Raw genomic sequence first — 25,985 nt, 5'->3', positions numbered from 1 at the left:
CACTCTTTATTCACTCGTATAAATACATTTCTAAAGCCGCCAAACTGTATCAATCCAATTCGAATCAACACCACTGAGACACACCGAAGAAACCACAAAGCTAGCTAACTTGAATACTGAAAGAAACAGATCTAAACCGGAAATAGAGAAATCGTACCGTTACCGAACCGGATTGATGGATGGATCTTCTTCTTCTTCGATGCAGTCAAAGTACAAAGGAGTGAGGAAGAGGAAATGGGGCAAATGGGTTTCAGAGATCAGACTTCCCAACAGCAGAGAACGTATCTGGCTTGGCTCTTACGACACTCCCGAGAAGGCGGCGCGAGCCTTCGACGCAGCTCTTTACTGCCTCCGAGGCAACAATGCAAAGTTCAATTTCCCCGATAACCCTCCGGTGATCTCCGGCGGAAGAAACTTATCGCGGTCGGAGATACGAGAATCGGCTGCGAGGTTCGCTAACTCGGAGGAGGAGGACTCGAGCGTTCGAGCAGGATACGAGACACGGCAACTGCAAGAGTCTACTTTAAACTCGATGGACATTATTGATTCGGAGTTCTTGAGTATGCTCCCGACGGTTGGTTCGGGTAATTTCGCATCGGAGTTTGGGCTATTCCCTGGGTTCGATGATTACTCCGACGAGTACTCCGGTGATCGTTTCAGGGAACAGCTTTCACCGACACAACAACACGATTATTATTATCACGGAGAAGAGGCTTACGATGCCTCCATGATTCTTTGGAATTTTTGAATTTTTCATGATTCCATATCATCATCATCCATCCATCACACTACAGAGAATCTGAAAATTTTGATTTGTGGTTTTAAAAAATAAATTCTTTTGTTCCTTATTTAACTTTTTTCCCCCAAATGTTTTTGGATTTTTGGGGTTTAGGGATTCATTTTTTTTCTTTCCCCACGTGTTAGAATTGTCAGATTAAACAAGGCCGCCAACCTAATAATAATAAAAATACGTATATAAAAATTTGGATAAACCAATCTTGCTTGTATTTTACACGGTTCAGCCCAATAATATTATTTCAAGCCCATTATGTAATATCCCTCACCGCAACTCTCGGACAGAACAATCTCTGCTACGGTCGGTCTCCGTTAAGGAAGGACAATTTTGGCTCGTCATTCAAAGGACCAATACAAGAGAGTAAGGAGGCACACCTAAGGGCTAAGGATCAAGATAAAAATGTCATATTAATAGTGATTATCCCTTCATATCATGGTGGTCAAGCTGTCAGGTGAAGGGATAGTGAACTATGGAACGTCCATGAGAGAGTATCAGGGAGATCTCCTAAGTCCAGTAAATCATCTCCATCGATCAAAGGTGAGTATGCGTATGCCGGGCTAGGCACAATGGATGGCGTAGCGGATATGTCAGAGGAAATGTCGATGACGCTCGAGAGAGCTCTGAATGCTTGAAGCGACTGGAAGGAACTCGATGAGATGCTAATGTAGTCTTCTACCATGACGTGATTCGCGAAGAACGGGCATCTGCGGTTCGGTTGGACGACTTGGGCGATTGGATTCGTTTCGAGAATCTCGGTCGGTCGGCTGCTGGCGTCCTATATGTGATACTCTGTGTCTGCTTTTGGCATATAACGGATCAGGAGTGTTATAAGAGTGATATCATACTAATATCATATTACACTCTGTAATATCAGCAGATAAATATATTATGGGAAAACTTGTAGCAAGATTATGCAGTTTAATTCCACTTTTTTTTTCCATAAACCGAAGTATCTAAACCAAAATTATTACAGAAAAATTATGAAATTTTTTTGACTTAAAACATAAAGATTAAAAAATATATATAGTTTATATTATTTATAAAAAGTTCAACCAAGAAAAGAAGAATAATATTAAAGAATCTAGTTACGTAATTGTCTCAAATTACCGACTGCTTTACTATTATATTTACAAATGACCAAAAAAAAGTACTGTATTAATCTAAATCTGCATAAAATAAAAGAAATAGGATCTGGAATCTGGATATTAAAAAAAAAACAGAGTTGTAATAAAGGGAGATAACGTAACATAGCAAATCAGAAAAAAAAAAAATGCGAATATCCGACCCGTAAAGAAATGCGGATATCCGATGGAGCTACGTTAGCTTCTCCATTTCATCTTCTTTCTCTTGTTATTATCTCTCTCCCTATATATATATTTTGTGTTTTTCCCCTTATAAGAATTTGCTTCTTCCATTTGCATGGCTCTCTTTCTCATCGTCAAATATATATATCTTTCGAAGGTTCTTTTCAGTTCTTGATTATGTTATCAAGCAATCCAATGACCTGGAAACTATCCCACATGGTGGTTCCTGCAGTTAATAACTCCATTTTCTCTCCGGAATATTCCACGGCGGCGGCTAATCGACCAAGTCCCAAGAGGTACGTTGACGGTGGAATTGGTTTGGGTATAGTCGCTGCGCTTGAGAACTCCGGCAACGGGACCTATCCGGTTTGCTATTCTGGAACCGGTTCGAATGGTTCCGACCCGGTTTGGTGTTCAAGAAGACTCCAATTTGCGGCGGAGATCGATCTCTCTGAGGAATACACTTGCGTCACGACTCGTGATGGCCTCACCAAAGTCTATTACAACGACCGCGAATTTGAGTTTGGTAATAGCCGTGATCGGAAGTGGAAAGAAGAATCTATCCAAATCTCCGAGGAATCTCCGGCGAAGAAGAGGAACGTAATCAGAGGTTCTCCAGGTTTTCTGACTACATGTTGCTTGTGCAAGAAGAAACTTCATGGCCAAGACATTTACATGTACAAGTAAGCTCCTCTAATTAATTAATTAATGTCCCTTCTTTTTTAAATCATGACAAAAGATTTTTATATATTACAACTCTATTTATAGAAAAAATATATATATATATGAATTGGATCAATGAGGTCTCTGAAAATGTATTATTTTTTTGTTTTTATTTTCACTGATGATCTATATGAATGAATGTAACAGAGGAGATGAAGGATTTTGTAGTAAAGAGTGTAGGTCGGTGAAGATAATGGATGATAGTTTAAAGTATGAAGAACATAAGTCGTTGACAAGGGTTGAGGTTCTGAGCTCTCCGTACGTCGCCGGACTATTCGTAATTTAATCATCTAGACAAGCTGTGATATTGGTCGGATGATTTCACCGATATATAATTCACTCACATTTTTTTTCTTCTGTGTTGTATGGAATTTGAGTTTTTCACAAATAGAAAAAAGGAGATTTATTATTACTGTCGATGAAACAGACAATAATAATTAACAATTCAAACCAGTGCTATCTTTTTAATAACAATTAGTTAAATGAAACAGACAATACTAGTTCTTATAGCTAGTGAAGGGATAAACTAATTTTAGCCCTAAACCTGTTTCCTTTCCAAGGTCTATAGGTGCTTAGGGTTCATTTGGATGGTGTTGAAGCACAGACACCTCTCTGCCTTATAGTTATAGCTGTATGTTTTACTTGTTTCTGAAAGTGCTTTTGGATGCTAATGAATGGGATAACAAAACTGATCATCCGTTGGAATAAGTTTTAGGGACGGTATGGGCTTTGACTGCTTCACTTTGGGCCCAAAGGAAGATTAGAGGCTTATTTCGGCCTGTCTACAAAATACTTTGATTTACCAAGAGGCTTCGATTGGGAAGAGAAAAAGATGGAGAGTTGAGTTGACTTGGTCTTGGTGTATAGATGAATGATCTCTGCTCTCTAGGACTAGACTACTAGTCATGATTCGTCGATTAAAACCATAAATAAAGATACGATTAAATAAATATGAGATTAGAAAGAAGAACTACAATAAGATCTTTATATATTGATAGTATGGTTCGTCAACAAAAATTATTGTTTCATATAAAAACAAAATCAGTCGCATACGAAACTAATTTTGAGATAACCCAGGGAAAGGGGTAAGACATGTTACAAACACCTAGTACGTAAAACAACAAACTAAAGCGAAAATACTAACAAGAATCGATCACTAATCAATACATACAAATATATCAAGTTTCCTAATCATTGAATAGTTAAGTTGTAAAAATATAACAAGCTTGAAGCAGGAAGGTTTGATTTGAAGGTAGGAGGAGCTTTTATATCTTGAAGCAACGTCAAAAGAATTTCTCGGTACGGTTTAAGGATGGTGCAGCGGTTAGGGTTCAAATTTCAGCTGCCAAACCAAGCCAAGACATGTTGTCTGAGGTTTGAGGCTTTGAAGACGCCTTGGCTGGATCGCATAATTGGTATGGTGCCTTTGAGGTGACCCTGTCCTTTCTTTTCTCTAGGAACCGATGGAGTGAAGCTCTTCTAGCAATAGGAAGCTCTGTAAAAAAAGAGAGAGAGTTCTCTGTTAGACGCTGTTTCTGATGATTACGGGCTAACAAAGCTACAAAGAGGTGTAAACAAAAGGAGGGTTGAGTAAAAAAATTACCACATGTCATTGGAGTTGAGGAGGACAGGATTGGCTCTTGTGTTGCGGTTTTCTTGGGATGAGGAACTTGGTTTGGGGTAGCAGCGACGACGTTGCTTGTTTGAGTAGTAGTCTTGGCTACACTTTGGTTTATGTTGAGATTAGATGTGAAACCGGTGAAGCTGTTAGCGGTTCCTTTGCTGGCCAATTTCATCACTTCTTTGGCTTTCTCAGCAGAAAAGTCATTGAATACAATCACTTGCCCGGCATAGAATATAGTCAATGGAGCAGTTTGAGACTCTGGTTTCACAGATCTGGTACTCTGTGCCATTTTCAAGACATCCTCCTTGGGAACAGAGGAAGATGAGGAATAGAAACTTGATTGCCTAGGAAACAAATTCTTAGGTTTAACATCTTGAGCTGCAGCTGCCGCCGTGGAATCCATGTTTGATGCTTCACAAGGGAATAAACTCATAGTTGCTGTCGGCTGACGTGAGTTGCCTAAAGTTCCTGCAAATGCAATGATCCAAAAGTAATAAGATCCTCTGTCCTAAAATTTCTTCTAATTCGATTTAATTTTCTTGTAAATTTTTTTCAAGAATTCAGAATAAGAAAAAAAAAACACGGATCTAGAAGAAAGGAGAAGGTTTGCTTACCATTGACGTCAGGCCTGCATGCCATGCCTAAGGTCAGATCTCCAAAGCTACCGTTCTCTTTAAGGTACTGACTCAAACGACTACAAGTCAGAGAGAAGCTAGGCTTCCCAGTAAATCTCCGACTAGCGACGAACTCCATAGAAATCGACATCTTTTTTTTTCTTAACAAACAAGAGTTTCTGTTATAGCTAAAAATCGAATCCAAAACTGATGGTAACTTTGTTCTTCTTTCTTGTTTTGGTTGCTCTCTGCAAATTGCGTTTGTGTCACGAGGGAGAAATGAGAGGCGTCTCCTTTAAAACTTTCTTTTGGTATTTGGAGTTTGGTTTGGTTGGGTACAGAGTTGCTTCCTACCTCCCAAATATAACAAAGCATATATATATATATATATTATAAAAATTAATATACTTAATACTTTTAAGTTAGCTAATCAGAGTGCGTTATAAAAAACACGTGTTTTATTTTTTGTTTCTTTTAATGAAATCGGCAAATGTGTCTTGCTTGGTTCACTGTTCTCCACGTTCAACGCTTTCCGTTTCTTTTTTAAATTGACGATTATATCCCTACGCAACACACACGAACCTACTTTTATTTTAATCCATTGGGTTGTTTGTTTGTTGGTGGGAGTGGGACGAAGTCAAAATACTAAAAACTCAAGATGCATGTAAGAAGAAGATTGTTAGATTTTATCCTTATTATTATTAATGTAAAATTTGATTAAGAGGCATAATCCTCGATCTCTTCATGGTTTTGGTGATAATAATTTCTAGTACCTGATATATTAACAAGAGATAAACAAAACAAGAAATCAACCAAAACAAGAGAAACCACATTAAAAAAAAAAAAAAAAAAAGGCTAAAAAATTTTTTTTAAAAAAAACAAGCAAAACGCGTTATAAGCAGTCAACAGTCAAGACTCAGCATAATTAGCATTTGTAATTGCGCTTCATTTCAGAATAATATAGTTTTATAATCAAAATCTATTGATAAATTTATTTGAAAAAGATAGTACTCCCTCCGTTTCAAAATATAAGATGTTTTAGAGAAGTTTTTTGTTTCATAATATAAGATGTTTTCAAGTTTCTATGCAATTTTTAGATTAGTTTAGTATTTTATATTATGCAGTATTGTTTCTGATTGGTTGAACTTATTAAAAGTAAAAAATTTTTAATCTACGTGCTTTAGTTAAAACATCCTATATTTTGAAACGGAGGGAAGTATTATTTTGGAAAGCTTTATTATAATCGCGTGATTCATGCAGATATTACAGATTAAAGTTAGTCTATTGCATAATAAATAAGAAATAAACTAAAAAACCATAGCTTAGTAGTTGTCGATTTGGAATTAAATGAAAGCACAAGATAAAAGTCAACACACATGTCGACCGTCACAAAACCATATATGATAAATCTTAAAAACGAAAGTGATGTTTGCAACTTTGCATGGTGGTACTTAAGGGAAAAAATACGAATGACATGTAAGACCTAATTAATCAAAACTGTCGTCTATAAGAAATTGGAACCTAATCCCCCTATTTATTCTTATTATCCCTATTAATCCATATGTTGTCGATTAAGTTAAGCAAGAGAGGAGGAGGGTACAATCGTATAAACTGAGAAACGTAAACGGAGCAAAAAACCTCACGGCGTTAATTTAAAAACTGTGGGGAGTGGTCCCCGAGAGAAGACAAGTCCACCACCCACATGTTCCGTCGACCCACGTTTTTGTTGTTATGCGTTTTTTTTTTTAACTTTCTTTTAAAATTATAATAATAAATATTTGTTTTTAAAAAAGGAAAAACTAAAAAATAATAATAATAATAATAAATAAAAACAAATGAGGATGTTCTGCTTTTTTTTTTCTTTGAGAATTTTCAACTTTCTTTTTTGGTGTTCAAACACTGAACACGATTATAGAAAAGATGATATGAACAGCGATAAAAAAATGGCGATTGATACGGTGATGATGGATCTGGGTGATAAAGACTCTCCGGTAGGGGATCCGCCGGATCCCGGGAGCTCATGAGTGAATAAGGTGAAAATTAGTTTGGGGAGTGGGCGTTTGTCGCCGGAAGCGGTTCTAGATGGAAAATTTGTTGATTCACGAGTACGTCTGGATTTCCCGAACGGAGAGGATGGTAAACCTGTCATCACGATCAGGAAGGAGGTGTTGGACGCCATGAACGGCCTGTGGAAGCAGTGTATGTTAGTGAAGGTTCTAGGACGTCATGTCTCGATTATGGCGTTGAGTAGGAAGCTGCAGGAGTTGTGGAAGCCGGTGGGGGAGATGCACGTTTTTGACCTTCCACAACAATATTTCATGGTGCTCTTCAAAAAAGAGGAGGAATATATGGCAGCCTTGACGGGTGGACCATGGAAAGTGTTTGGGAGCTTTCTCTTGGTTAAGGCTTGGTCTGCAGATTTCAATCCGTTGAAGCATGAGATCGGTACGACGCCGGTTTGGGTTCGGTTGTCTAATCTACCACTGAACTTTTATCACCAGAGAATCCTCATGCCATTGTTCGAGGTTTGGGGACACCTATTCGCGTTGACATGACTATGCTCAATTTTGATAGAGCTCACTTCGCTCGAGTGTGTGTTGAGGTTGATTTGAGGAGGCCATTGAAGGGTACAGTGCAAGTGAATGGAGAACGATACTTCGTTTCTTACGAAGGGTTGACAAATATTTGCTCCAGTTGTGGTATCTATGGACATTTGGTGCACGCCGTGCGATTGTTACAGAGACTGTTAGTACGCCTTTGCGGGAGGTAGGGACCATGTCGGGGACGGTGGATAAGCCAGATGACGGGTTTATTGCAGTTCGTAAAGGTGGTCGGAAAGCCAGTTCATCACAGCGGATGGTTGCTTTTGCGGCAGGGGGTTCGACAGGGGGAGTTGGGCGTAATCTCCAGGAGATCTTACCAAAAGATATCGCGAATATTACTATTTCCAATAAATTTGGAGATTTGGAGAAATCATTGATTTTGGCAGATCATACGCAAGAAAATATTCAGACTAGGTCGAATAAGGAAAATGTGAGGGTGGTCCCGATATTGCTGGGTGGGAAGCGTGATCCGCAAGATCAGATAAGCAAAGGAAAAAGTTTGGGCCGGATTGGGCCCCCAGATAGTAAGTCTCATAAAAATAAGGGGGTGGCTCTGTTATGACGGTTGAGGTAGTTGGGAGAGAGAGTTCTGAGGAGATCTCGATGGAGAAGTCGGTTCCTCCGGATAATGGGGGGATTTGTCTAGATGATTTGCGAGATGACTCGTCGGGTAGACCGATGGAGTCCTCGGTTGCTTAACGGTTTCCCCGGTGGTTCTGGTGTTTTGCTGTAAATTCATTATGAATTGTTTATTTTGGAATTGTCGGGAGACAAATAAACCTCAATTTTGCTGCTCGATTCGTTATTTATTGAAGAAGTTTGCTACGGATCTACTTGCTGTCCTTGAGACTCATGCGGGTGGGGAGAATGCGAGTCGCATCTGTCAGGGACTGGGTTTTGATCATTCGTTCCGGGTAGATACGAATGGGCATAGCGGTAGCTTATGGTTGTTGTGGAGAAGGGAGATCGGTATGGTGGATATTGTTGAGTCCTTTGACCAATTCATTCATGCCCGTGTAGTGAATGGTGTGGAGGTAGTCCATGTTATTGCTGTATATGCAGCTCCTACTGTGAGTCGAAGGAGCGGGTTATAGACCAAGCTGCATGATACGATGGTTCGAGTTGCAGATCCTTTGATTGTGGGAGGTGATTTTAATACTATCATTCGACTAGATGAGAGATCGGGAGGAAATGGGCAGTTGTCAGCTGATTCTCTTTCGTTTGGTGACTGTATTAATTCTGAGTCATTGATCGACATTGGCTTTCACGGGAACAAGTTTACCTGGAAAAGAGGGAAGATAGCACAACATTTTGTAGTTAAGCGTCTGGATAGGGTTTTGTGCTGTGCATCGGCTAGACTGAAGTGGCAGGAGGCGATAGTTTCTCATTTGCAATTTCTGGCTTCAGATCATGCCCTGGTTTACGTTCAACTGAGTCCAATGGTGGATAGGGATCCTAGTCGGCGACCATTTCGCTTCGAAGCAGCTTGGTTAAGTCATGAAAGTTTTAAAGAATTGATGGAGGCATCTTGGCGACCTGATCTATATACCATAAAGGCGTTGGATGCCTTGAAGATGGTTTTGAAGAAATGGAACAAAGAGGTCTTTGGGGATGTTTATCATCGTAAAGAGAAGTTGCTGAGGGAGATCAAGGAAGTGAAAGACTTACTGGATGTTATGCAGACGGATGATTTGCTGCATAAGGAGGAGAGTCTCATCCATGATCTAGATATCATGTTGGAGCAGGAGGAGGTCCTCTGGTTTCAAAAATCTCGGGAGAAGTGGGTTGAACTTGGTGATCGCAACACATGTTTCTTTCATACCTCCATAATCATTAGGAGACGTCGTAATCGGGTGGAAGCTTTGAAAAATGATTTAGGGACTTGGGTGACAGACTCGAAGGAATTGGAACATATGGCGGTTGAATATTATAAAAGACTGTACTCGTTGGTTGATGTGGATTTGGTGGTTCCAAGCCTACCGTGGGTGGGTTTTAAGAGACTTACTTGGGATGAGAAGCTTAGTCTGAGTTAGCCGATTCTGTCGACTGAGGTGGAAGCGGCTATCGGTAACATGGGTGCTTATAAAGCTCCGGGACCTGACGGGTTCCAGCCTATCTTTTATCAAAGTTGTTGGACAGTAGTGGGAGAGTCAGTGGTGGACCTTGTGTTGCAGTTTTTTCAAACAGGCGAGTTTCCGTCAGGACTGAACGATGCGTTAGTATGTTTGATACCAAAGGTTGCTAAGCCGGAACGGGTAACACAGTTCCGCCCTATTAGTCTTTGTAATGTCATTTTCAAAGTCATAACGAAGGTGATGGTGTCGAGGTTGAAGTTGGTGATTTCGAAACTGATAGGGCCTGCTCAGTCGAGTTTTATACCTGGGCGACTAAGCATCGATAATATTGTTATAGTCCAGGAGGCAGTTCATTCTATGCGGAGGAAGAAGGGTCGCAAAGGTTGGATGTTGCTTAAGCTTGATTTTGAGAAGGCCTATGATCGCGTGAGATGGGATTTTCTAGAGGATACCCTTATCTCTGCGGGTTTGTCAGACTTATGGATTCGCTGGATCATGAAGTGTGTTCAAGATCCTTCAATGAATGTTTTGTGGAATGGTGAAATGACTGAGTCCTTCAAACCTTCCCGCGGGCTGCGTCAAGGGGATCCTTTATCCCCTTATTTATTTGTGTTGTGTTTGGAAAGACTCTGTCAAATGATCGATAGAGCAATTAGTGGGAAGCAGTGGAAACCGATACGCCTCTCCCAAGGAGGTCCTCCTCTTTCGCATATTTGCTTCGCTGATGACTTGATATTATTTGCAGAAGCTTCGGTGGCACAAATTAGGATTATTCGAGGGATCCTAGAACAGTTCTGTTATGTGTCAGGTCAGAAGGTGAGTCTTGAGAAATCCAAGATTTATTTCTCTCAGAATGTCTCAAGGGACCTGCAGATACGCATCTCAGAGGAGAGTGGAATCAAGTCTACAAAGGATTTAGGTAAGTACTTGGGAATGCATGTTCTTCAGAAGAGGTTGAATAAAGCAATGTTTGGGGAGGTGTTGGAGAGAGTTTCCACTAAGCTTGCTGGTTGGAAGCAACGCTGCTTGAGTCTCGCGGGGCGCCTTACTCTAACGAAAGCAGTCTTGGGAGCCATTCCAATTCATACTATGAGTGTTATTTCCTAGGAGAGAAGAAGTTCTCGGTATTAAAATACTGCAAGATATGAATAAGGCTTTACTTGCGAAGGTGGGGTGGCTTAAATGACCAAGGGAGTTTATGGTCTCGTGTTTTGAGGAGTAAGTATCGGGTGGGGGATCTCCATACAATTACATGGCTGACTCCTAAGAATACTTGGTCCTCTACTTGGCGTTGTGTGGCGACTTGGATCAGGGAAGTGGTGTTACCAGGTTATGGATGGGTTCCAGGAGATGGTCGACAAATTCGGTTCTGGAAAGATAAATGGTTGATGGATCGATCACTGTTGGAGCTGAGTCCTGTGGGGGTTCCTATGAATCGAGTTGATGAGCTAGCTAGTGATTTATGGGAACATGGGAGAGGGTGGTCGCTGAGTATTATAATGCCATGGATCTCAGAAATTACCAGGTTGCGGTTGGGGTCTGTCGTGTTAGATTCTTTGACTGGAACTAAAGATGTTTTATCTTGGGCAGGGGATGCACACAGAAAATTCACAGTGCGCTCTGCGTATGCCTTGCTTACCGGTGTGAAGGTGGAGGGACCACAACTTGATAAGTTTTGGGATCGAGTTTGGGGGACCGTGGTACTAAAATGGGTGAAAGTGTTCTTGTGGCTAATTGGTCATCAAGCTCTCATGACGAATGCAGAACGCTTTCGACGTCATCTTACTGACTCGGCGATTTGTATAGTCTGCAAAGGGGGGGGGGGGAAGAGACTATCTTGCATATTCTACGTGACTGTCCTTCAATGTCTGGAGTCTGGAGGTGTTTAGTGCCAGCAAAGAAACTGAATAGGTTTTTCTCATTAACCTTATTGGAATGGCTTTATACTAATCTGTCTATGGAATCAAGTTCAGGGGTAATGGCTTGTTCAACCTTGTTTAGTCTTGCTATTTGGTGGGGTTGGAAATGGAGGTGTGGGAATGTGTTTGGAGTTCAAGGTAAATGCCGGGACCGTGTGAGGTTTTTAAAAGACTTAGCGATTGAGGGACCTTTGAGGGAGGAACGTTTGATAAGTTGGTCCTATCCGCCAGTCGGATGGTGGAAGGTGAATACGGATGGGGCATCGAAGGGAAACCCGGGATTGGCCGCTGCAGGGGGTGTATTGCGTAATGCGATGGGGGAGTGGCAACTGGTTTTTCTTTACACATCGGTATTTACTCAGCTCCGATGGCTGAACTTTGGGGAGTTTACTATGGTCTGGTTATTGCTTGGGAGAACCGGGTGAAACGGCTTGAGTTAGAGGTGAATTCAGAGATTGTGGTGGGCTTTCTCCGGACAAGGATTAGCGAGGCTCATCCGCTGTCGTTTCTGGTACGCTTGTGCCATGACTTTATTTCTAGGGACTGGGTGGTCCGTATCTTGCTGACGGATTAGCGAACTCTACATTCTTTTTATAGCTTGGTTTGCATTTGTTTGATTCTAGTCCTTCGAGTGTTGCGGCAATTGTGTTGCAGGATTCTGTTAGACATGCAATTTCGAGACATGTTTATATTTAAGTTTTGATTCATTAATAAAATTAGGAGTCTAACACCTTCTCCTTCTGTTTTACCAAAAAAAAAAAAAGGAGGAAACTACAAGAAGGCAAGTGCACGTTGTCTGCATCTATTTTGTACAGCACGTGTCCAACTATGGTTGGTTCGGTTTTCTACGCGTGAAGATTCTCTATACTAAAACTACAAATACAAATCCTTCAGGTTCTGTTGGGAATTAGTACCACTACCATGTCATTTCTTTCACATAAATTGGCTAAAATGGTGCTCTAGAGAGCTCCTATCTCTTTGTATAGAACAAATTTTTTTTTTTTATTGAGATATCATCATTGGTGTGTGCTGCCCCTTCCTTCATTGATATATAATTGTATGTTTATTGATATTGTGTGTCTCTCTAATTATTGATCATCTTCTCATCATACTACCAAAGTTAGCTGAGAAGGTCTTAACACAGTTATAATATTTAAACTTGGATTGTTCAACACAATTTCCTTCGTACTACATTAATCAGTAAACAAATTACGTCCAAAATATTATAATGTAATATGAACTCGACACAATTCGGACCATTGGATGAAGTTTGCAGACTACGCCACAGACTATTGCATAGAATATGGTATAATTATAATGTCTATATATTAAGAGTAAGAAAAAGTCGTCCAATACAACAACGAGTCTTTCTTTTACATAATCGATACAAACTTTATTAATTAGAAGAAGATTAGATATTAATTAATATTCAATATATTTCTTCACTAATAATTAAAAAAAACTCAACTAGGTTTGAGTTTATTATTGTTTAGGACTTAGGTAGAAGTTAGAACATACTAGTATAAGATATGAAATGTGTGGGCTTATGGAACCTGCGCAAGTAGATAGGATTAGATTAAACGGAAAAGATCGTTAAACTCGTGGGAAATGCGTGTAGTGGTTGTGGTTGGGGGAAGGAATACAGATCCGCGATGCAAGTTGAGTAACGTGTCCAAATATATATATTTGTATTTGTATTCTCTAGCTATTCATGCACAATTTGAGTTTGCCTTTATTTTTACGGCTCTTAATTTATTTTCTATTCTTGTTAAACGATAAACCAGAATTATAAAAATGTAACATCTAATATACTTTTTTGTACAAGTGCTTGCCTATCTTTTCGTTTAGCGTTTTATTTTTTTATAGAGTAGGTAATGCTTTCGAAACTTACGTGGTTGAATTTGCAAAGTATAGATTCATAAGTAGCCACGTCGTATAGTTTTAATTTCTTTACCAAATACTTGTGTTTGTGTAACTAGCAATGATACAAATACAAGTTTTGAAAAATTATAATATGCACATGAAATTTCTAGAAATGATCAAACAATTGTTCTGCATTTCTTTATATTTTACTTGTAAAAAGGTTACGCATGCGTTTGTTAGACTTATCAAATACTCCTTCAGTTTCAAAATATAAGATGTTTTAACTAAAGCACGCATATTAAGAAGCTTTTACTTTTAATAAATTCAACCAATCAGAAACAATACTGCATAATATAAAATACTAAACTAATCTAAAAGTTGCATAGAAACTTGAAAACACTCTATATTATGAAACAAAAAACTACTCTAAAACATCTTATATTTTGAAACGGAAAAAGTACTATAAATATCATGATATTTTATAATAGAGTCAGAAAGAATACAGTTGATGAAGCGCCACATGGGTCGCGACCATTATTGGAGTCGTCGGTGTTCTGCATAATTTACAAATAAATGTTTGAAACTGTGTTAATTCACTTTATTAGTGGAACATGCTTCTCGTGACATTAAATTTATATTTTATAGTAAATATATTAGATATTTCAGGAAATTTATATTATTTGTTTGAGTTCGGTTCGGTCTACTAAAACACAATTCGCGCTATTGGTTTTGGGTCCGAGTTTGGCGATCAAAACCTAGTTAAGAGCGGTATGGACTAGTCTCCGAGTCTAAGGTGTGATGAGTCCGCTCTTGTAAGGGAGGATCATGAGCCCGTTTCATCGAATATGCTGATACCATGCCTGTGTCATGGACTCGTGCGTAGATATGCGAGCATAGTCATGGAGTCGAAAACGGCAACATGTGCTTCCGGTAATCGCATATATAAACATCAACATGGACATTCTGATTTTTCTAAGCATTCTACCGCGCAACTGTAAGCCTCAACATTTATGAGTTTTGAGTCTTATATTCATCCATTCATTACAATTTCGTATTCTTTTATTAGATTACTCCTTCAGTTTAGATATTTCTATATGATTTTTAACTAAAACTACAAATTATTAATCAGAATGAGAAACTGTCAAAAAAAAAAAAAAACATTCATTTTGTGTCCCAAAATTTACGTTTATGTACACACAAATGATCCTCAGATGACAGTGAATTGAAAAAAACATTCAAATGTCGTAGTCAATGTCCGTCACATTAGACTCAGCAGCAGGCTTAACAAGACGACCTTCCTCGTCGTACAAATCAAAATTCTCGCAAGGTCGTGGGGATATAGAACCATAGACTCGTCCTTTCACGAACGAACATTGAAATATATGCTTCTTCTTGTACGTTAACCCAACGGACATATCCCGAAACGTCACATTCCTTACCGGAATCTGCTCGCTCCCATGAATCCGGACCGGCACTCGCACTCCTTGTCCGTGTATTCCCGTGAAACTGAATCCTGAAAGCGTCGGATACGCTTCCCGATTGTAATTATCATCTGCATGTTCGTTGTAATCCGTTTTGATCACGATACCAACCCGAACGTTATCTAGTGTTAGGTTTTTGTAGGTTATGTTCTTGATGTAACCGCCTCGTCCTGGAGCCGTTTTGATTCTGATTCCGCGTCTCGAGTTCCAGATCAGAAGATTCTCGATCGTCACGTTAGATATTCCACCGGACATTTCGCTTCCGATTGATACACCAGCACTGTCAAAATATATAGAAACCTTTTTGCTTATTTTGTTTTACGAGATTGAACTTCTGCAGTGTAACATGAAAAATGAGAAAACTCTTTACCTTATAACAGAGCGAACAATGAGATTACGGATAAGAATATTTGTTGAAGGTCGTCCATATGCAATGCCAAACTGATCCCATCCACTCTTTATCGCGATGGCATCATCCCCGGTGCTAATGTAGCAGTCCTCAATTACCATATCCTCACACGAATCTGTTTACAGAAAGATACACGGTGCAAAAGAAGTTACAAATCTATCAAACGCAGGATAACCGGAGAAAGATAGTAGGCGGTAAGAGAACAATACCCGGATCAATTCCATCAGTATTTGGTGCTCCGGTTACAGGAGCTAAGATGGTGACATTCCTTATTGTAACGTTTTTGCAGTCATATGGATGAAGAGTCCAGAAGGGTGAGTCACGCATTGTTATGTCGGTGATAACAATGTCACTGGACCACATGATTTGAACTAAAGGTCCCCTCGTATTGTTGAGAAGTCTTCTCTGATGCTTCTTCCACCACGACTGTCCTTGTCCATTTATTGTTCCGTTGTGACCTGTTTGTTATATCCATTAATCACTAACTCATTTCTGATAATTTCACCAACATGAACTCGAAGGAGGAAATCACAAACCGGTTATCACAATGTCTTTGAGGTTTTGACCATGGATTAAGCTCCCATAACGAGGTCCCGGACGCTCTCTACCATAACCATAGGAAGGCAATGGTGGCATTAAAGGCCAATACTTCTCATCCTGATAATTTAACGTGACACAACTTGGTAAATAAGATTCACACAGCAATCACGTAAAGTCTCATATTCTCATTGAGAAAGAAACCTCTGCTTTGTAAACCTATACTCTCATTTGCATACCAAATCTAGCATTTGTTATCCTCAAACACATAAGATCTCTTAAGTTATGTACCTCTAATCAACAGAACCAAGCAAACACAGTCAATCTACTGTAACTTAGCTAAAGTAAAGTTACATGTAACCTAGAAATCTCAAGTTCTAAGCTTAGTGGTGGCTAAAAGTTCTACAATTTTGAGCTAAACAGGGCTTAAAGCATCTCAATCATCAAAATCAATGGACCAAAAGGATAAACCTTTTGTGTTTATGCCGCTGTATCGAGACATAGAGGAATCAAATCATTCCACTAACCTCAACACCAAGAATCTCGGAATCCTCAGCAAGAAAAAGAGTCATATGGCTAGTGAGATTAAACGGAGCCGTGAGCCACCGTCCAGGAGGCACATTCAGCTGACCACCACCGCTATTTCTCCCAAGCTTCGAGATTGAAACCACCGCTCTCTCAAACGCCTCAGTGTTAAGAGTAAACCCATCTCCAACACCTCCGAAATCTTTCAAATCGAACACCACAGGTCTCAGTCGAGGCAGCGGCCGAACCGGTTTGATCTTACCGAAAATGGTTAACTTTCCTCCGACGGGACCAGCTCCAGAGCCGGCGACGTAAGACGTTCGTTGCCATAGGAAGACGGAACCAAAGGCGGCGATCCAGAGAAATGTGAAGAGTGTCGTTTTGTGAGAAGCAAGTAAAGAAGTAAGACGACGCTTCGGTTCAAGTCTCTGGAGATGGAATTGGAACCGAGTCGGAAGCAAACTCTCTACCATGATTCGATTTACTGGGAATTAGAAACATGAGGAGGGGGTTCTGGTTCTTGTTGTTGGGTTTCCTCAGATCTAGCCGCGAGAAATAGTGAATTAGACGCAAAGATCCGTCACTGAGAGGTGCCAAGTCTGTGTCAGAAGCTGGTGAGAGACACAAGGAGTTTGGTGTGCGAGAGAAATCGGCGAAACTATATTGAACCAAACCGGTATATCTAGCGTTCCGGTTTAGTCTGGTATGTTTTGATTCTTTCCGTGCACCCCCACCCCAACACGGCCACACACCAGAACCTTCGCCTCAATTTTAACAGCTTCAAGATCCTTTTTATCTGTGCCGCGGGGACTTTATGTGTGTGTACGCGTGTGGCACGGCCAATTCTACTGATTAAACTAATAATTAATAGAAAATATTCTAAACTAGCACTAAATCATAGACAAAAATAGTACTCATTTCACAAATTTTCAAAAAAATAACACTATTTAGCACAATTGAAATATTTTTTTTATATATGTCTCATGTTACAAATAAATATAAATATCACATAAACAAACTCTCTCAAGGTATAGTTTTTTTTTTTGTATTTTAGAATAATTAAACTTCATTTACAAATATGCTGCTGATATGCGTATATATAATTCATGAATCCTTGGAATCACATGCATGCATATTCCATAACTTTCTCTCATCTATTTATGTTTTTGGATTTATTTTTTCAAGTTTATGTAAGAAATCTCATCCAAGTGGGTCTTCTGTAATTAAGGATTTTTAAGTAATAAAGCTCATCTTTTTTTTGTCTTGTTTCTTCTACATTTTACAACTTAATTAATTAAGCAGAAGTTGTAACAAATGGCGAGTGAAACTATATACAAAAGTTCGACACAACGATATCCATAAACCATAATTGCTGATATTTATATATAAGAATAAAATATATATATTTATGGGAAGAGCTAATCCTGATCAATGTGATGTAAATGCCTGCAAAATAAGTAGTACGTACCCATGAAGGCTCATCAATACACACATTATTATCATCATGATAAGTTGATAATGATCATCATGATATGTTACAGCTTACCGAGAAGACGTTGCAGTGACCAGGATCAGCAAGATGAGCCATGAGATTCTCAATTGGATCTTGACTAGTAGTGTAGGTAGCTTGGAAACAGAATCCAACGAAAGCAAGCATAGCCAGCCGTCCGTTTTTAATCTCTTTAGTCCTTAAAACCATAATCGGTTCAGGAGAACCTCTCCCCCACATCATAAAATCGAACCATAAACCTCCCGGGTAACCAATATCCGGTTTAGGATTCACTTTGTGTGGGTACTTAGGTTCTATGTCGACGGACCCCGGTTTAATCAAATCGGCCCATCTTCTACCTTCTGCCCATCCCATTAATACCAATTGAGCCACGAACAACGTAGTGGAATCCGCAAAGTACTCACGTGACCCTGCGTCGTACCATGAGAAATTCTCGATGAAACCTAACCGCTCGAGACATTCCGGTATTAGGATACCGGTCACTGCCAGCATTGCCCACCGGCTATGAATGAGCTCAGCTTGTGCAAACCATTTGAGGGTGTCCGGGTCAGACCCTATGAAAAACAAACACTAGTTAGTCTAAAACTCGGTTTATACCGGCTTTTCTTTTTTAATTTCCGTACCTAAACCGAGAGGATCGAAACCGAAATCACCAGGTAGGCTGCAAGAACGAGGTTTTTTTTTTTAAAGTCAGTCTTGAAAGTTCAATAAACAAAAATAGTATCAATAAAGAATGAGTGATAATGTAACGAAAGTTTAATGGACAAAAAAAATAATATCAATTATAAAGAATGAGTGGTTATGTTCTTATCAAAAAAAAAAAAAAAGAATGAGTGGTTATGTAACGAACCTGCCATCGAGCCATTCAGGTGGAGAGCTACCAGGGAACCACAAAGGACGGTCTGGAGGAAGTGGTTCACAGACACTAGAAACTTCTTTGCCAGCACGAACCACCACCACACGGTCGCTATTTATTCTTCCACTGGCCAGTGTTGCACACCACGGTACTTGCCGTCTTCTCTCGGTCGGGATCTCGACTCTGCTCGTCGTGGATAATGTCAGAGTGGAAGTGAGAGCAGAAGCAATGGCAAGAGCCATATTTGATTCGTGCGGAGATGATAATAAACATTTTTTTTTTTCTTGTGTTTATGTGATTGTATATGAACTTCGTATGTTATGGGGCTTTGTTATCCAGAAGAATTTTGTGAAGCCAGTGTTACGCGACACGTGTACGGTTCGATGTGGTTCATGAACAACGTTATAAATTATGTATGTTTTAGACAAATTAATAAGTTTGTTATCATATAAGCAAATAATCATAAATAGGAGGCAAAATAAATAAATTACAAATTAAGAAAACGCCCAAATTGATTTGTTCATCAAATCAGTTCACTTGGGCAAAGCAGGGGTCGGTTAAGGAGCAATCATCAAAGGAAGGGCCTTTTTAATTTTCTCGTGGCAACGATCTCATCTACGTGTCACACAATACTCAAAATCCCTCAAACTCCGGCGAACGATGTACCGTACGGCGGCGAAGCGTCTTCTCGGCGGTGGTGGTGCTTTTACAGCCACCCGCCTCCTCCGATTTCCCAAGCTCAGGTCCACGATCATCCCTTCCTATTACACTTCCGGTCTCTGCACTTCGTCGGTGGGTGGTAATGCTGAATCGCCGATGGGTGGTAATCAGTCTGTTAACCCTAATCAATCGGGTCACACGGCGTCTTCTTCTTCAACGAGTACAGGGGAAGGACCACGTCGAGATGAGAGCAGGAAGCCGAGAGCTGAGTTTCAGGAAGAGCAGGCTCGTGTTCTCTCTGCGTCTCTCCGTCATGTGGTGGGTATAAATTTTCATAGATTTGCCTCAAAAAGTTTCAATTTTTTTGGGGAGATTAATAAGTTTCCGTATTTTTTGGGAGTTTTGTGTAGCCGAGATTAGGTTGGACTGAGGAAGCGATGATGGCTGGTTCAAGGGATGTTGGTGTGTCTCCTTCCATTGTTGGCTCTTTCTCCAGGAAAGAAGCTGCACTTGTTGAGGTAATGCGGTCTTTTGAATTACTAAAACTTTTGTAGATTTTTGAGCTTAAAAGATTGGGTTTTGGTGGTTGTATTGTTGAGTTTCATGTTTGTGTTTCAGTTCTTCATGGATGAATGCCTTCAGCTGCTTATGGATAAAATAGATTCTGGATTGGATTTGCAAAACCTGATTCCAAGTGCACGCATTGCCAAGCTCATTAGAATTCGCCTAGAAATGCAACTCCCTTACATGTCGAAATGGCCCCAAGCTCTAAGCATCCAAGTAAGTTTCTTTTTCGAATTCTCTCTGTTTCATGATAAACACAAGCTCCTCCTGATATCTATCCTTTTGGTGAAATAGGCGCATCCTCTGAATGTTGCAACGAGTTTTAAGCAACGGGCAATGTTAGTTGATGAGGTATGGCATGCTGTTGGGGATGGAGCCTCAGATTTAGATTGGTATGTCAAGCGCACTATTCTTGGAGGTGTTTACTCAACCACTGAGATTTACATGCTCACGGATGACTCTTTAGGTTGGTTTTAGTCCTCCTCCCTTGGATGCATTGCTACTACGCCATCAAAGGAAATTATTCAAAGTTTGATATCGTTTTGTTTTGAGCAGAACATCGCGATACATGGGCATTCTTGGATGACAGAGTCAAAGATGCTTTTGATCTGAAGAAGAGCATACAAGAGGTAAAGTAAAACCATTTTCAATATGCTTCATACTTGTTGCTACTAACCTACAACATTGGAATTGAAATGAAAACTTCTCATGCTCAATATCACATTTTGTGGCAGGCCAAGTATTTTGCACAAGACATAGGAGCTGGAGTTGGGAAATCAGTTCAAGGACTAATGAATGGAGTTATGCAGACGATGTCCAGAAGAAGTGGTGGCTCGACGTTTTGAAAGATCACACGTTTAGACATGATTCAGCTTCATTTTGTTTAGAACTCTCCAATATTTTAAGTTGGGATATGCTATAATAATGATATGAACATGTATGACTTGAAGTAAAAGGGATATGAACTATAGATATTATCTTCTACGTTTGAATAAACCATTGAGTTTGGAATCTTGATTTTGTAATTGCGGATGAAACGTGTGCTGTGTATGGTTGTTGTGTAAGTGAACAGAAAAGTAAGTTGTTAACGAAGTTATCAATTTGGTAGGGTGTTTATATTGTAGAGATAAATGAAAGCTGTGGTCCTGTTAGTAGAGAAAAGTCAATTTTGGATGGCAGTTATATATATAACAAAAATGAGAAATTAACATACCGCAGCCCAAACCAAGTTAGAACTGATTTGGAGTTTGGTGGACAAAGCTTGAGACTTTGAGAGAGATCGGTTAGTGAGTGAGTGGGTATCCTCAGAGATGGTGAAGTCTTCAGAAATCGTCGGAAAGCTCAACCTCTTGTCTCACCCAGAAGGAGGCTTTTTCTCTGAAACTTTAAGAGATACTTCTATTCTCCTCTCCACCTCTCAGCTCCCTCCAACCTGTAACTCTCTCTCTCTTTCTCGTTTATTTGCATCAATCGCTTCCATTGATTTGGGATCTTATTGATATAGTATGTAGTCATTAGTTTCCGATTTTGCATTTTTGAGATTTCAGCGGTAAGATCCTCCGAAATCTCATCTGACATAGAATTTGTTGTGTTATCTCACTATTATTGGATTTGTTGAAGATGATCAATTTTAGCGGCTTCAATCCATTACTCATGGCTCCCATAAAATTCTTACTGTTCCTCTTATTCTGATAGATGATAGTATGTTTGGTTTGTGAATTTGCTTGGATTCTATATTCAACCATGCTTAATTCTTTGTCTGCAGATCGTCTCACAAGTTTGATCCTTTTTTTTTTGTCTTTTATGAATCTCTGCAGTTAAGGTTGACAGAGCTGTGAGCACATGTATCTACTTCATGCTTCCATCTGGGAGCGTATCTCATCTTCATCGCATACCAATGGCTGAAACCTGGCACTTCTATTTGGGTGAACCCCTTACTGTAAGTTGAATCTCTTGCCATTAGCAATGAACAAAACCATAGAATGTGAAGACGAATATAATTTATGTTCTTTCAATATGGCTTCTTCTTCATGTCTTGATCAGGTGGTGGAACTCCACGATGATGGGAAGTTGAAATTCACATGTCTTGGCCCTGACTTGATAGAAGGTGATCAGAAGCCTCAGTACACGGTCCCTCCAAATGTCTGGTTTGGTTCGTTTCCTACAAAGGATGTTCGTTTTTCTCATGATGGGACTCTGGTTAAGGCCGAGCCTAGAGACTCTGAGAACCATTTCTCTCTTGTTGGCTGCACATGCGCTCCGGGTTTCCAGTTCGAAGACTTTGAGCTCGCGAAACGGTCTGACCTCGTGTCGCAGTTTCCTCAACACGAGTCACTTATCACAATGCTATCTTACCCAGAGTGAGAGGTCTTAGAGAGATGCCTTTTAATGGCTCAGTGGTTTGTTTTACTATGTTGTTTTGTTACTTTCAATTCCTTTCATATTTAAGAACCATACAAAGGTTGAAGTTGTACTTTGAGTTCACTTTTGATCTCTGTACCTTTGGTTTTTCTGAACTGTGATATGATCAAATAATGGTCAGTAAAAAGAACAAGATCAATTTCTGCAACAATTTCATTCCATACACATTATCTGTGGAGACTATGTTCTGAGGATTCAACCAAATGTCATCCACACACACATAGCAACTAACATTTGACTTATATAATTTAAGGATCTTCTGTATTCCCCATCTTCAGTTTTTCTAGTTTCTACAATGCTGCAACACATGTAAAATGCCCTAATCGAGATCAAGAAACTCCATTCTTTTCCGCATCGTGCCCTTTAGAAGCATTTCTTCCTTCTCTGCTTTCTGAGCCTGATTATACAGAAGAAGAGTGTAATCGAGGAGGGGTCAGTGAATCCAAAAACAACAAACACAAGCAACACAGCTGAGGATTCATTCTTGCAAGAAGCTTCCCAAATCAAACAAACTTCAAAAGCTAAAGCAATCAACAAGGGAATCAGAGAAGTAAAGAGCTATTGCACTACTAACCCTTTTGATTTCTGCTTCTGAAACCTGAACCATTTGAGCAGGAAGCTCTTCTTTTTCAACGTCCTAAGATCACAAAAAAGACCCGATTCCATTGTCAAAATCTTTCTTTCATTTCAGAATGCAAAAAAGGAATTGGTTTGTATATGGTAAAAAGCTATTACCAGTTCACCAATCAAGACGACATTTTCTCCACGGATAATGTAAAGACCCAAGGGAATATCACAGTAGAGATTACCCACGATGACTCTTTCATAAGCTTCTTCTAACACAGCATTTGCTTCAATCAAAATGAAAACAAAAACACTTCGAGAGATCAAATCGCTTCAGAGATTTTGGACTTTCATTTGCAAAAGAGAGAAAGAAAGGTACCAAATTGATCAAAGGACCGAAGTAGACCCATCAGTTTCCTACCATCACGAAGCAACACAAGAAGCTTCTCTGCAAAGACATAAAAGAGACTGTTGAATCAGTAGAAGACAAAGCTAACATCTTTATCAACCATTTCATTTGGTAAAGGTTTATCCTTTTTTCTACAGATTTGATAGAGAGAGAGAGAGGAGAGAGAAAGAGAGATTACTATCTAAGTAAGCAGCAAGAGAAGTGGAGAAGAAGATATCATCAGGAGCAGCCCAAGACATTGGAACTCTACAACTCTACAACTCGCATTTGCCTTTTTGACTTCTCTCAGTTTCCCAATTTCCCAACTCTCCCCCTTTTTCTTCTCCTCGATGAAATTGACCGTGCGAACGGAGGAGAATCTAAAGAACCCTAATTTGCACTGAGAAAGAGAGAGACTTTGAGATCTATCGGATCGTTTTCGTTATGTTTGACGACTCCTCTGTTTCTGTCAAGTTTGCTCAGACGAGATCCGACCCGAAAAAAAAAACTACTTTAAACCCCTCAAACTTTGTAAATATTACAACATCAACCCCGTTTTATTTTATTTTACATTTGAGTTCCTTTACATCATTTTAATGGACTCCAAATCACAGTCATCAAAATTCACTTATTAGTAGATAGTATGAAATATGAATACAAGTAAAACTGATTTTTTTTTGTTTGATAAGATGAATATATTTATAGTTACAGCAGTACATATGAGCAAACAGATTTCTTCACAACATAAAAATCTGAAAAAAGAAAAGAAAAAAAACAAATCCATATAATGAAATGAGTAACAAAAAAAAAAAGAAGAAGGTAAAATTGGAATTTGACAAGTAAAATATACAACTGTAAACGATGATTATCAGAGAGATATTTTCATGACCCATCTCCATGTTATTCTTCATCATATTCTTGAACACTTTGAACATACACACCACCATTACTCATCTGATACCTGCAACATACGAGATTTTGATTATTAAGTGTCTTAAATCAGTAAATTACTTTTTTATATTTATATTTTAGTGAAGACAATTCAACTGTTAGTAAGAAAAAAAAACAAAAACTGGTTCTATATAATTACATTCTATTAATTATTACCATGACTATCAATCAGGTCCATTTAGCTTATTGGTTGATATCTACATCTCCAAGACAATATCTGTAATCATCAAAGAAATTGAATTAAGCTTCCCTATCTCATGATTCTTATTTTACATCTTTCTAATAATTTATTCATCTATTTTTTAAATTCTTACACTCTAATCTGTCCTTCTGATGTTTATTATATGCTTTTGGCCTAAGTAAATACTGCAATAAAGTCAGCCATTATATATACACTTGGTTAATTACATCACATGTTATTATGATGAATTTTTTTTTTTTTTTTGTGACCTGAATAACCAAAGTTATGTATTTAGAAAATCTCACATTCAGAGTCAGTCTTGACCCATTTGTTGGCCTCAACACTTGAACGAGCTTCATCTATAATCTTATGATTATTCTCCAAGTACTTTTTTGCAATGGAATTTGAACGTTGTGGATGTATCTTCTTGTTGAGTATTGTCCTAAGCATCTGCACACAAGCAAACAATATATAGATTTCATCATTGCTCTTAATCGGATAATTTGGTCACATATATCTAGGTAGATAAAGTACCTTTTCCATTCGAGTATTGGGCATAGTATCTCCTCTAGACAAATCAAGAAGATGAGGTGGAGTTTTGAAGCCACTTGTGCAAACAAACATCTTCTTGAGAAGAAAAGAAAGCGATTTCTTCTTCCCAATAGTAACATCTGTATTAACCGCAGTTAGATCTTTGCTAGATTCTGTAACTTCTTCTTCTTCCCTGGGGCAGATATTGTTTCCAAGTGTTCCAATGGCTAAGAAGGTTTCTTCGTATTGAGGCCAACCTTGCACTTCTTTACTCAAAGGAGGTCCTAATGATTCTTGAGCTATGTATATGCATCAAACAAATATGAATATATAGCTCAATAATCTAATGCAAATATTGTTCAAGTAGTCTACGAATACTTTACTTACAAGAATCTGAAGTAGAATCCTGTTTCTTTCCGCTAAGCTTTCTTTGAACCCAACTAAAAATCTGTGTAGAACAACAAGATCAAGAGATGTTTACACGATCAAAGAAGGATCAAACACTGCACAAAATCTAGTCAAAATAAACAGAATATGAAAACAAACCTTCATATTTCAGAGACATATATAGGAGCGAACACATGTATGTGTGTTTCTCCAAGAAATTTTCTCTTTTTGTCAATGATCTTTTTATCTCCTTGAATAGCTTTAGAAGATAAAAGATGATCATAGTGGTCCCATGTTTTTAAAGACACAGTAAACACAAATCCCTGAAGCCAGCAAAAAGCCAGCGATTCAAAAATTGGGGTTCAAGTTCCTATAAACCCCCTCGATATCAGTTTCTTATGACTTCAAGTCACCATTTTTCTACCACTTGATCCCATCTTTGTGGACTTTGTTGAATATTACAATATATGGATCGGTTTAAGAGAACGAACTCGAGTAA

At 39.0% G+C, this 25,985-nt stretch overlaps 10 protein-coding genes and 1 pseudogene across 12 annotated transcripts; 6 read left to right on the top strand and 5 right to left on the bottom strand.

Annotated features, from left to right (window-relative positions):
* The first annotated feature begins 24 nt into the window (after positions 1–24).
* On the top strand, positions 25–1,054 carry LOC104776035 (ethylene-responsive transcription factor ERF017 pseudogene; annotated as a pseudogene). Its single transcript, XR_015595338.1, has one exon. The product of XR_015595338.1 is annotated as an ethylene-responsive transcription factor ERF017 pseudogene (transcript).
* A 1,012-nt stretch (positions 1,055–2,066) lies between these two features.
* LOC104776034 (FCS-Like Zinc finger 12-like) lies at positions 2,067–3,276 on the top strand. The gene is made up of 2 exons (XM_010500027.3): positions 2,067–2,783; positions 2,971–3,276. Exons 1-2 carry the CDS (start codon positions 2,092–2,094, stop codon positions 3,107–3,109), a joined length of 831 nt encoding a protein of 276 aa, XP_010498329.2. The 5' UTR covers positions 2,067–2,091; the 3' UTR covers positions 3,110–3,276.
* A 518-nt stretch (positions 3,277–3,794) lies between these two features.
* LOC104776033 (protein TIFY 10A) lies at positions 3,795–5,474 on the bottom strand. Its single transcript, XM_010500026.3, has 3 exons — positions 5,062–5,474; positions 4,427–4,915; positions 3,795–4,318 (listed from the first exon to the last, which is right to left on the bottom strand). The coding sequence occupies exons 1-3, from the start codon at positions 5,210–5,212 to the stop codon at positions 4,155–4,157; spliced, it is 804 nt and encodes a 267-aa protein (XP_010498328.1). The 5' UTR covers positions 5,213–5,474; the 3' UTR covers positions 3,795–4,154.
* A 1,824-nt stretch (positions 5,475–7,298) lies between these two features.
* LOC147946682 (uncharacterized) lies at positions 7,299–8,226 on the top strand. The gene is made up of 3 exons (XM_087507206.1): positions 7,299–7,506; positions 7,563–7,699; positions 7,756–8,226. Exons 1-3 carry the CDS (start codon positions 7,299–7,301, stop codon positions 8,224–8,226), a joined length of 816 nt encoding a protein of 271 aa, XP_087363332.1.
* A 550-nt stretch (positions 8,227–8,776) lies between these two features.
* On the top strand, positions 8,777–9,697 carry LOC147946681 (uncharacterized). The gene has a single exon (XM_087507205.1). It carries the CDS (start codon positions 8,777–8,779, stop codon positions 9,695–9,697), a length of 921 nt encoding a protein of 306 aa, XP_087363331.1.
* A 4,922-nt stretch (positions 9,698–14,619) lies between these two features.
* On the bottom strand, positions 14,620–17,362 carry LOC104776032 (putative polygalacturonase). The gene is made up of 5 exons (XM_010500025.3): positions 16,476–17,362; positions 15,948–16,068; positions 15,621–15,869; positions 15,373–15,526; positions 14,620–15,282 (listed from the first exon to the last, which is right to left on the bottom strand). Exons 1-5 carry the CDS (start codon positions 16,944–16,946, stop codon positions 14,757–14,759), a joined length of 1,521 nt encoding a protein of 506 aa, XP_010498327.1. The 5' UTR covers positions 16,947–17,362; the 3' UTR covers positions 14,620–14,756.
* A 341-nt stretch (positions 17,363–17,703) lies between these two features.
* On the bottom strand, positions 17,704–19,152 carry LOC104776031 (photosystem I chlorophyll a/b-binding protein 6, chloroplastic). Its single transcript, XM_010500024.3, has 4 exons — positions 18,834–19,152; positions 18,607–18,644; positions 18,020–18,537; positions 17,704–17,919 (listed from the first exon to the last, which is right to left on the bottom strand). Exons 1-4 carry the CDS (start codon positions 19,079–19,081, stop codon positions 17,902–17,904), a joined length of 822 nt encoding a protein of 273 aa, XP_010498326.1. The 5' UTR covers positions 19,082–19,152; the 3' UTR covers positions 17,704–17,901.
* Positions 19,153–19,273: 121 nt separating this feature from the next.
* On the top strand, positions 19,274–21,076 carry LOC104776030 (uncharacterized). Its single transcript, XM_010500022.3, has 6 exons — positions 19,274–19,817; positions 19,910–20,017; positions 20,118–20,279; positions 20,358–20,529; positions 20,619–20,692; positions 20,798–21,076. The coding sequence occupies exons 1-6, from the start codon at positions 19,500–19,502 to the stop codon at positions 20,906–20,908; spliced, it is 945 nt and encodes a 314-aa protein (XP_010498324.1). The 5' UTR covers positions 19,274–19,499; the 3' UTR covers positions 20,909–21,076.
* A 123-nt stretch (positions 21,077–21,199) lies between these two features.
* Positions 21,200–22,635, top strand: LOC104776028 (uncharacterized). The gene is made up of 3 exons (XM_010500020.3): positions 21,200–21,497; positions 21,881–22,002; positions 22,107–22,635. The coding sequence occupies exons 1-3, from the start codon at positions 21,374–21,376 to the stop codon at positions 22,425–22,427; spliced, it is 567 nt and encodes a 188-aa protein (XP_010498322.1). The 5' UTR covers positions 21,200–21,373; the 3' UTR covers positions 22,428–22,635.
* On the bottom strand, positions 22,599–23,967 carry LOC104776029 (sm-like protein LSM1A). Its single transcript, XM_010500021.3, has 5 exons — positions 23,636–23,967; positions 23,428–23,496; positions 23,220–23,335; positions 23,059–23,121; positions 22,599–22,881 (listed from the first exon to the last, which is right to left on the bottom strand). Exons 1-5 carry the CDS (start codon positions 23,694–23,696, stop codon positions 22,804–22,806), a joined length of 387 nt encoding a protein of 128 aa, XP_010498323.1. The 5' UTR covers positions 23,697–23,967; the 3' UTR covers positions 22,599–22,803.
* Positions 23,968–24,252: 285 nt separating this feature from the next.
* Positions 24,253–25,866, bottom strand: LOC104776025 (protein LAZY 3-like). 2 transcript variants are annotated; one of them, XR_015595336.1, is made up of 7 exons: positions 25,646–25,866; positions 25,487–25,547; positions 25,103–25,398; positions 24,874–25,018; positions 24,702–24,753; positions 24,544–24,604; positions 24,253–24,397 (listed from the first exon to the last, which is right to left on the bottom strand). XR_015595336.1 is itself a non-coding variant. In XM_010500019.3 (4 exons), exons 1-4 carry the CDS (start codon positions 25,649–25,651, stop codon positions 24,860–24,862), a joined length of 522 nt encoding a protein of 173 aa, XP_010498321.1. In that variant the 5' UTR covers positions 25,652–25,783; the 3' UTR covers positions 24,723–24,859. The 2 variants fall into 2 exon arrangements, 1 of the variants encoding a protein (XP_010498321.1); XM_010500019.3 differs by lacking the exons at positions 24,253–24,397; positions 24,544–24,604 and having other exon boundaries at positions 24,723–25,018; positions 25,646–25,783.
* Positions 25,867–25,985: the final 119 nt, after the last annotated feature.

The sequence above is a fragment of the Camelina sativa genome, chromosome 3, assembly GCF_030686135.1.
Source record: "Camelina sativa cultivar CO46 ecotype springtype chromosome 3, ASM3068613v1".
Classification (NCBI taxonomy): domain Eukaryota; kingdom Viridiplantae; phylum Streptophyta; class Magnoliopsida; order Brassicales; family Brassicaceae; genus Camelina; species Camelina sativa.
Note: the sequence above shows the minus strand (reverse complement) of the source record. Positions and strands in the feature narration are given on the sequence as shown.

Excerpts from the sequence above, each read along its gene's own strand:
- LOC104776031 (XM_010500024.3), bottom strand. The coding sequence starts at position 19,081 with ATGGCTCTTGCCATTGCTTCTGCTCTCACTTCCACTCTGACATTATCC. Across the intron at positions 18,645-18,833 it reads CCTGAATGGCTCGATGGCAG|CCTACCTGGTGATTTCGGTT; the intron begins GTTCGTTACATA and ends TCGTTCTTGCAG. Across the intron at positions 18,538-18,606 it reads TTTCGATCCTCTCGGTTTAG|GGTCTGACCCGGACACCCTC; the intron begins GTACGGAAATTA and ends TGTTTTTCATAG.
- LOC104776034 (XM_010500027.3), top strand. The coding sequence starts at position 2,092 with ATGCGGATATCCGATGGAGCTACGTTAGCTTCTCCATTTCATCTTCTT. Across the intron at positions 2,784-2,970 it reads CAAGACATTTACATGTACAA|AGGAGATGAAGGATTTTGTA; the intron begins GTAAGCTCCTCT and ends TGAATGTAACAG.
- LOC104776028 (XM_010500020.3), top strand. The coding sequence starts at position 21,374 with ATGGTGAAGTCTTCAGAAATCGTCGGAAAGCTCAACCTCTTGTCTCAC. Across the intron at positions 21,498-21,880 it reads CTCTCAGCTCCCTCCAACCT|TTAAGGTTGACAGAGCTGTG; the intron begins GTAACTCTCTCT and ends GAATCTCTGCAG. Across the intron at positions 22,003-22,106 it reads ATTTGGGTGAACCCCTTACT|GTGGTGGAACTCCACGATGA; the intron begins GTAAGTTGAATC and ends TGTCTTGATCAG.
- LOC104776025 (XM_010500019.3), bottom strand. Across the intron at positions 25,399-25,486 it reads GGATTCTACTTCAGATTCTT|CTCAAGAATCATTAGGACCT; the intron begins GTAAGTAAAGTA and ends GCATATACATAG. Across the intron at positions 25,019-25,102 it reads CCAATACTCGAATGGAAAAG|ATGCTTAGGACAATACTCAA; the intron begins GTACTTTATCTA and ends GCTTGTGTGCAG.
- LOC104776033 (XM_010500026.3), bottom strand. The coding sequence starts at position 5,212 with ATGTCGATTTCTATGGAGTTCGTCGCTAGTCGGAGATTTACTGGGAAG. Across the intron at positions 4,916-5,061 it reads ATGCAGGCCTGACGTCAATG|GAACTTTAGGCAACTCACGT; the intron begins GTAAGCAAACCT and ends TTGCATTTGCAG. Across the intron at positions 4,319-4,426 it reads CTCAACTCCAATGACATGTG|AGCTTCCTATTGCTAGAAGA; the intron begins GTAATTTTTTTA and ends CTTTTTTTACAG.
- LOC104776032 (XM_010500025.3), bottom strand. The coding sequence starts at position 16,946 with ATGGTAGAGAGTTTGCTTCCGACTCGGTTCCAATTCCATCTCCAGAGA. Across the intron at positions 16,069-16,475 it reads CCGAGATTCTTGGTGTTGAG|GATGAGAAGTATTGGCCTTT; the intron begins GTTAGTGGAATG and ends TTAAATTATCAG. Across the intron at positions 15,527-15,620 it reads TACTGATGGAATTGATCCGG|ATTCGTGTGAGGATATGGTA; the intron begins GTATTGTTCTCT and ends TTCTGTAAACAG.
- LOC147946681 (XM_087507205.1), top strand. The coding sequence starts at position 8,777 with ATGGTTCGAGTTGCAGATCCTTTGATTGTGGGAGGTGATTTTAATACT.
- LOC147946682 (XM_087507206.1), top strand. The coding sequence starts at position 7,299 with ATGGCGTTGAGTAGGAAGCTGCAGGAGTTGTGGAAGCCGGTGGGGGAG. Across the intron at positions 7,507-7,562 it reads TCCGTTGAAGCATGAGATCG|AGAATCCTCATGCCATTGTT; the intron begins GTACGACGCCGG and ends TTTTATCACCAG. Across the intron at positions 7,700-7,755 it reads CATTGAAGGGTACAGTGCAA|TTGTGGTATCTATGGACATT; the intron begins GTGAATGGAGAA and ends TATTTGCTCCAG.
- LOC104776029 (XM_010500021.3), bottom strand. The coding sequence starts at position 23,696 with ATGTCTTGGGCTGCTCCTGATGATATCTTCTTCTCCACTTCTCTTGCT. Across the intron at positions 23,497-23,635 it reads TCTTGCTGCTTACTTAGATA|AGAAGCTTCTTGTGTTGCTT; the intron begins GTAATCTCTCTT and ends ATGTCTTTGCAG. Across the intron at positions 23,336-23,427 it reads TCGGTCCTTTGATCAATTTG|CAAATGCTGTGTTAGAAGAA; the intron begins GTACCTTTCTTT and ends TTTTGATTGAAG.
- LOC104776030 (XM_010500022.3), top strand. The coding sequence starts at position 19,500 with ATGTACCGTACGGCGGCGAAGCGTCTTCTCGGCGGTGGTGGTGCTTTT. Across the intron at positions 19,818-19,909 it reads CTGCGTCTCTCCGTCATGTG|CCGAGATTAGGTTGGACTGA; the intron begins GTGGGTATAAAT and ends AGTTTTGTGTAG. Across the intron at positions 20,530-20,618 it reads GCTCACGGATGACTCTTTAG|AACATCGCGATACATGGGCA; the intron begins GTTGGTTTTAGT and ends TGTTTTGAGCAG.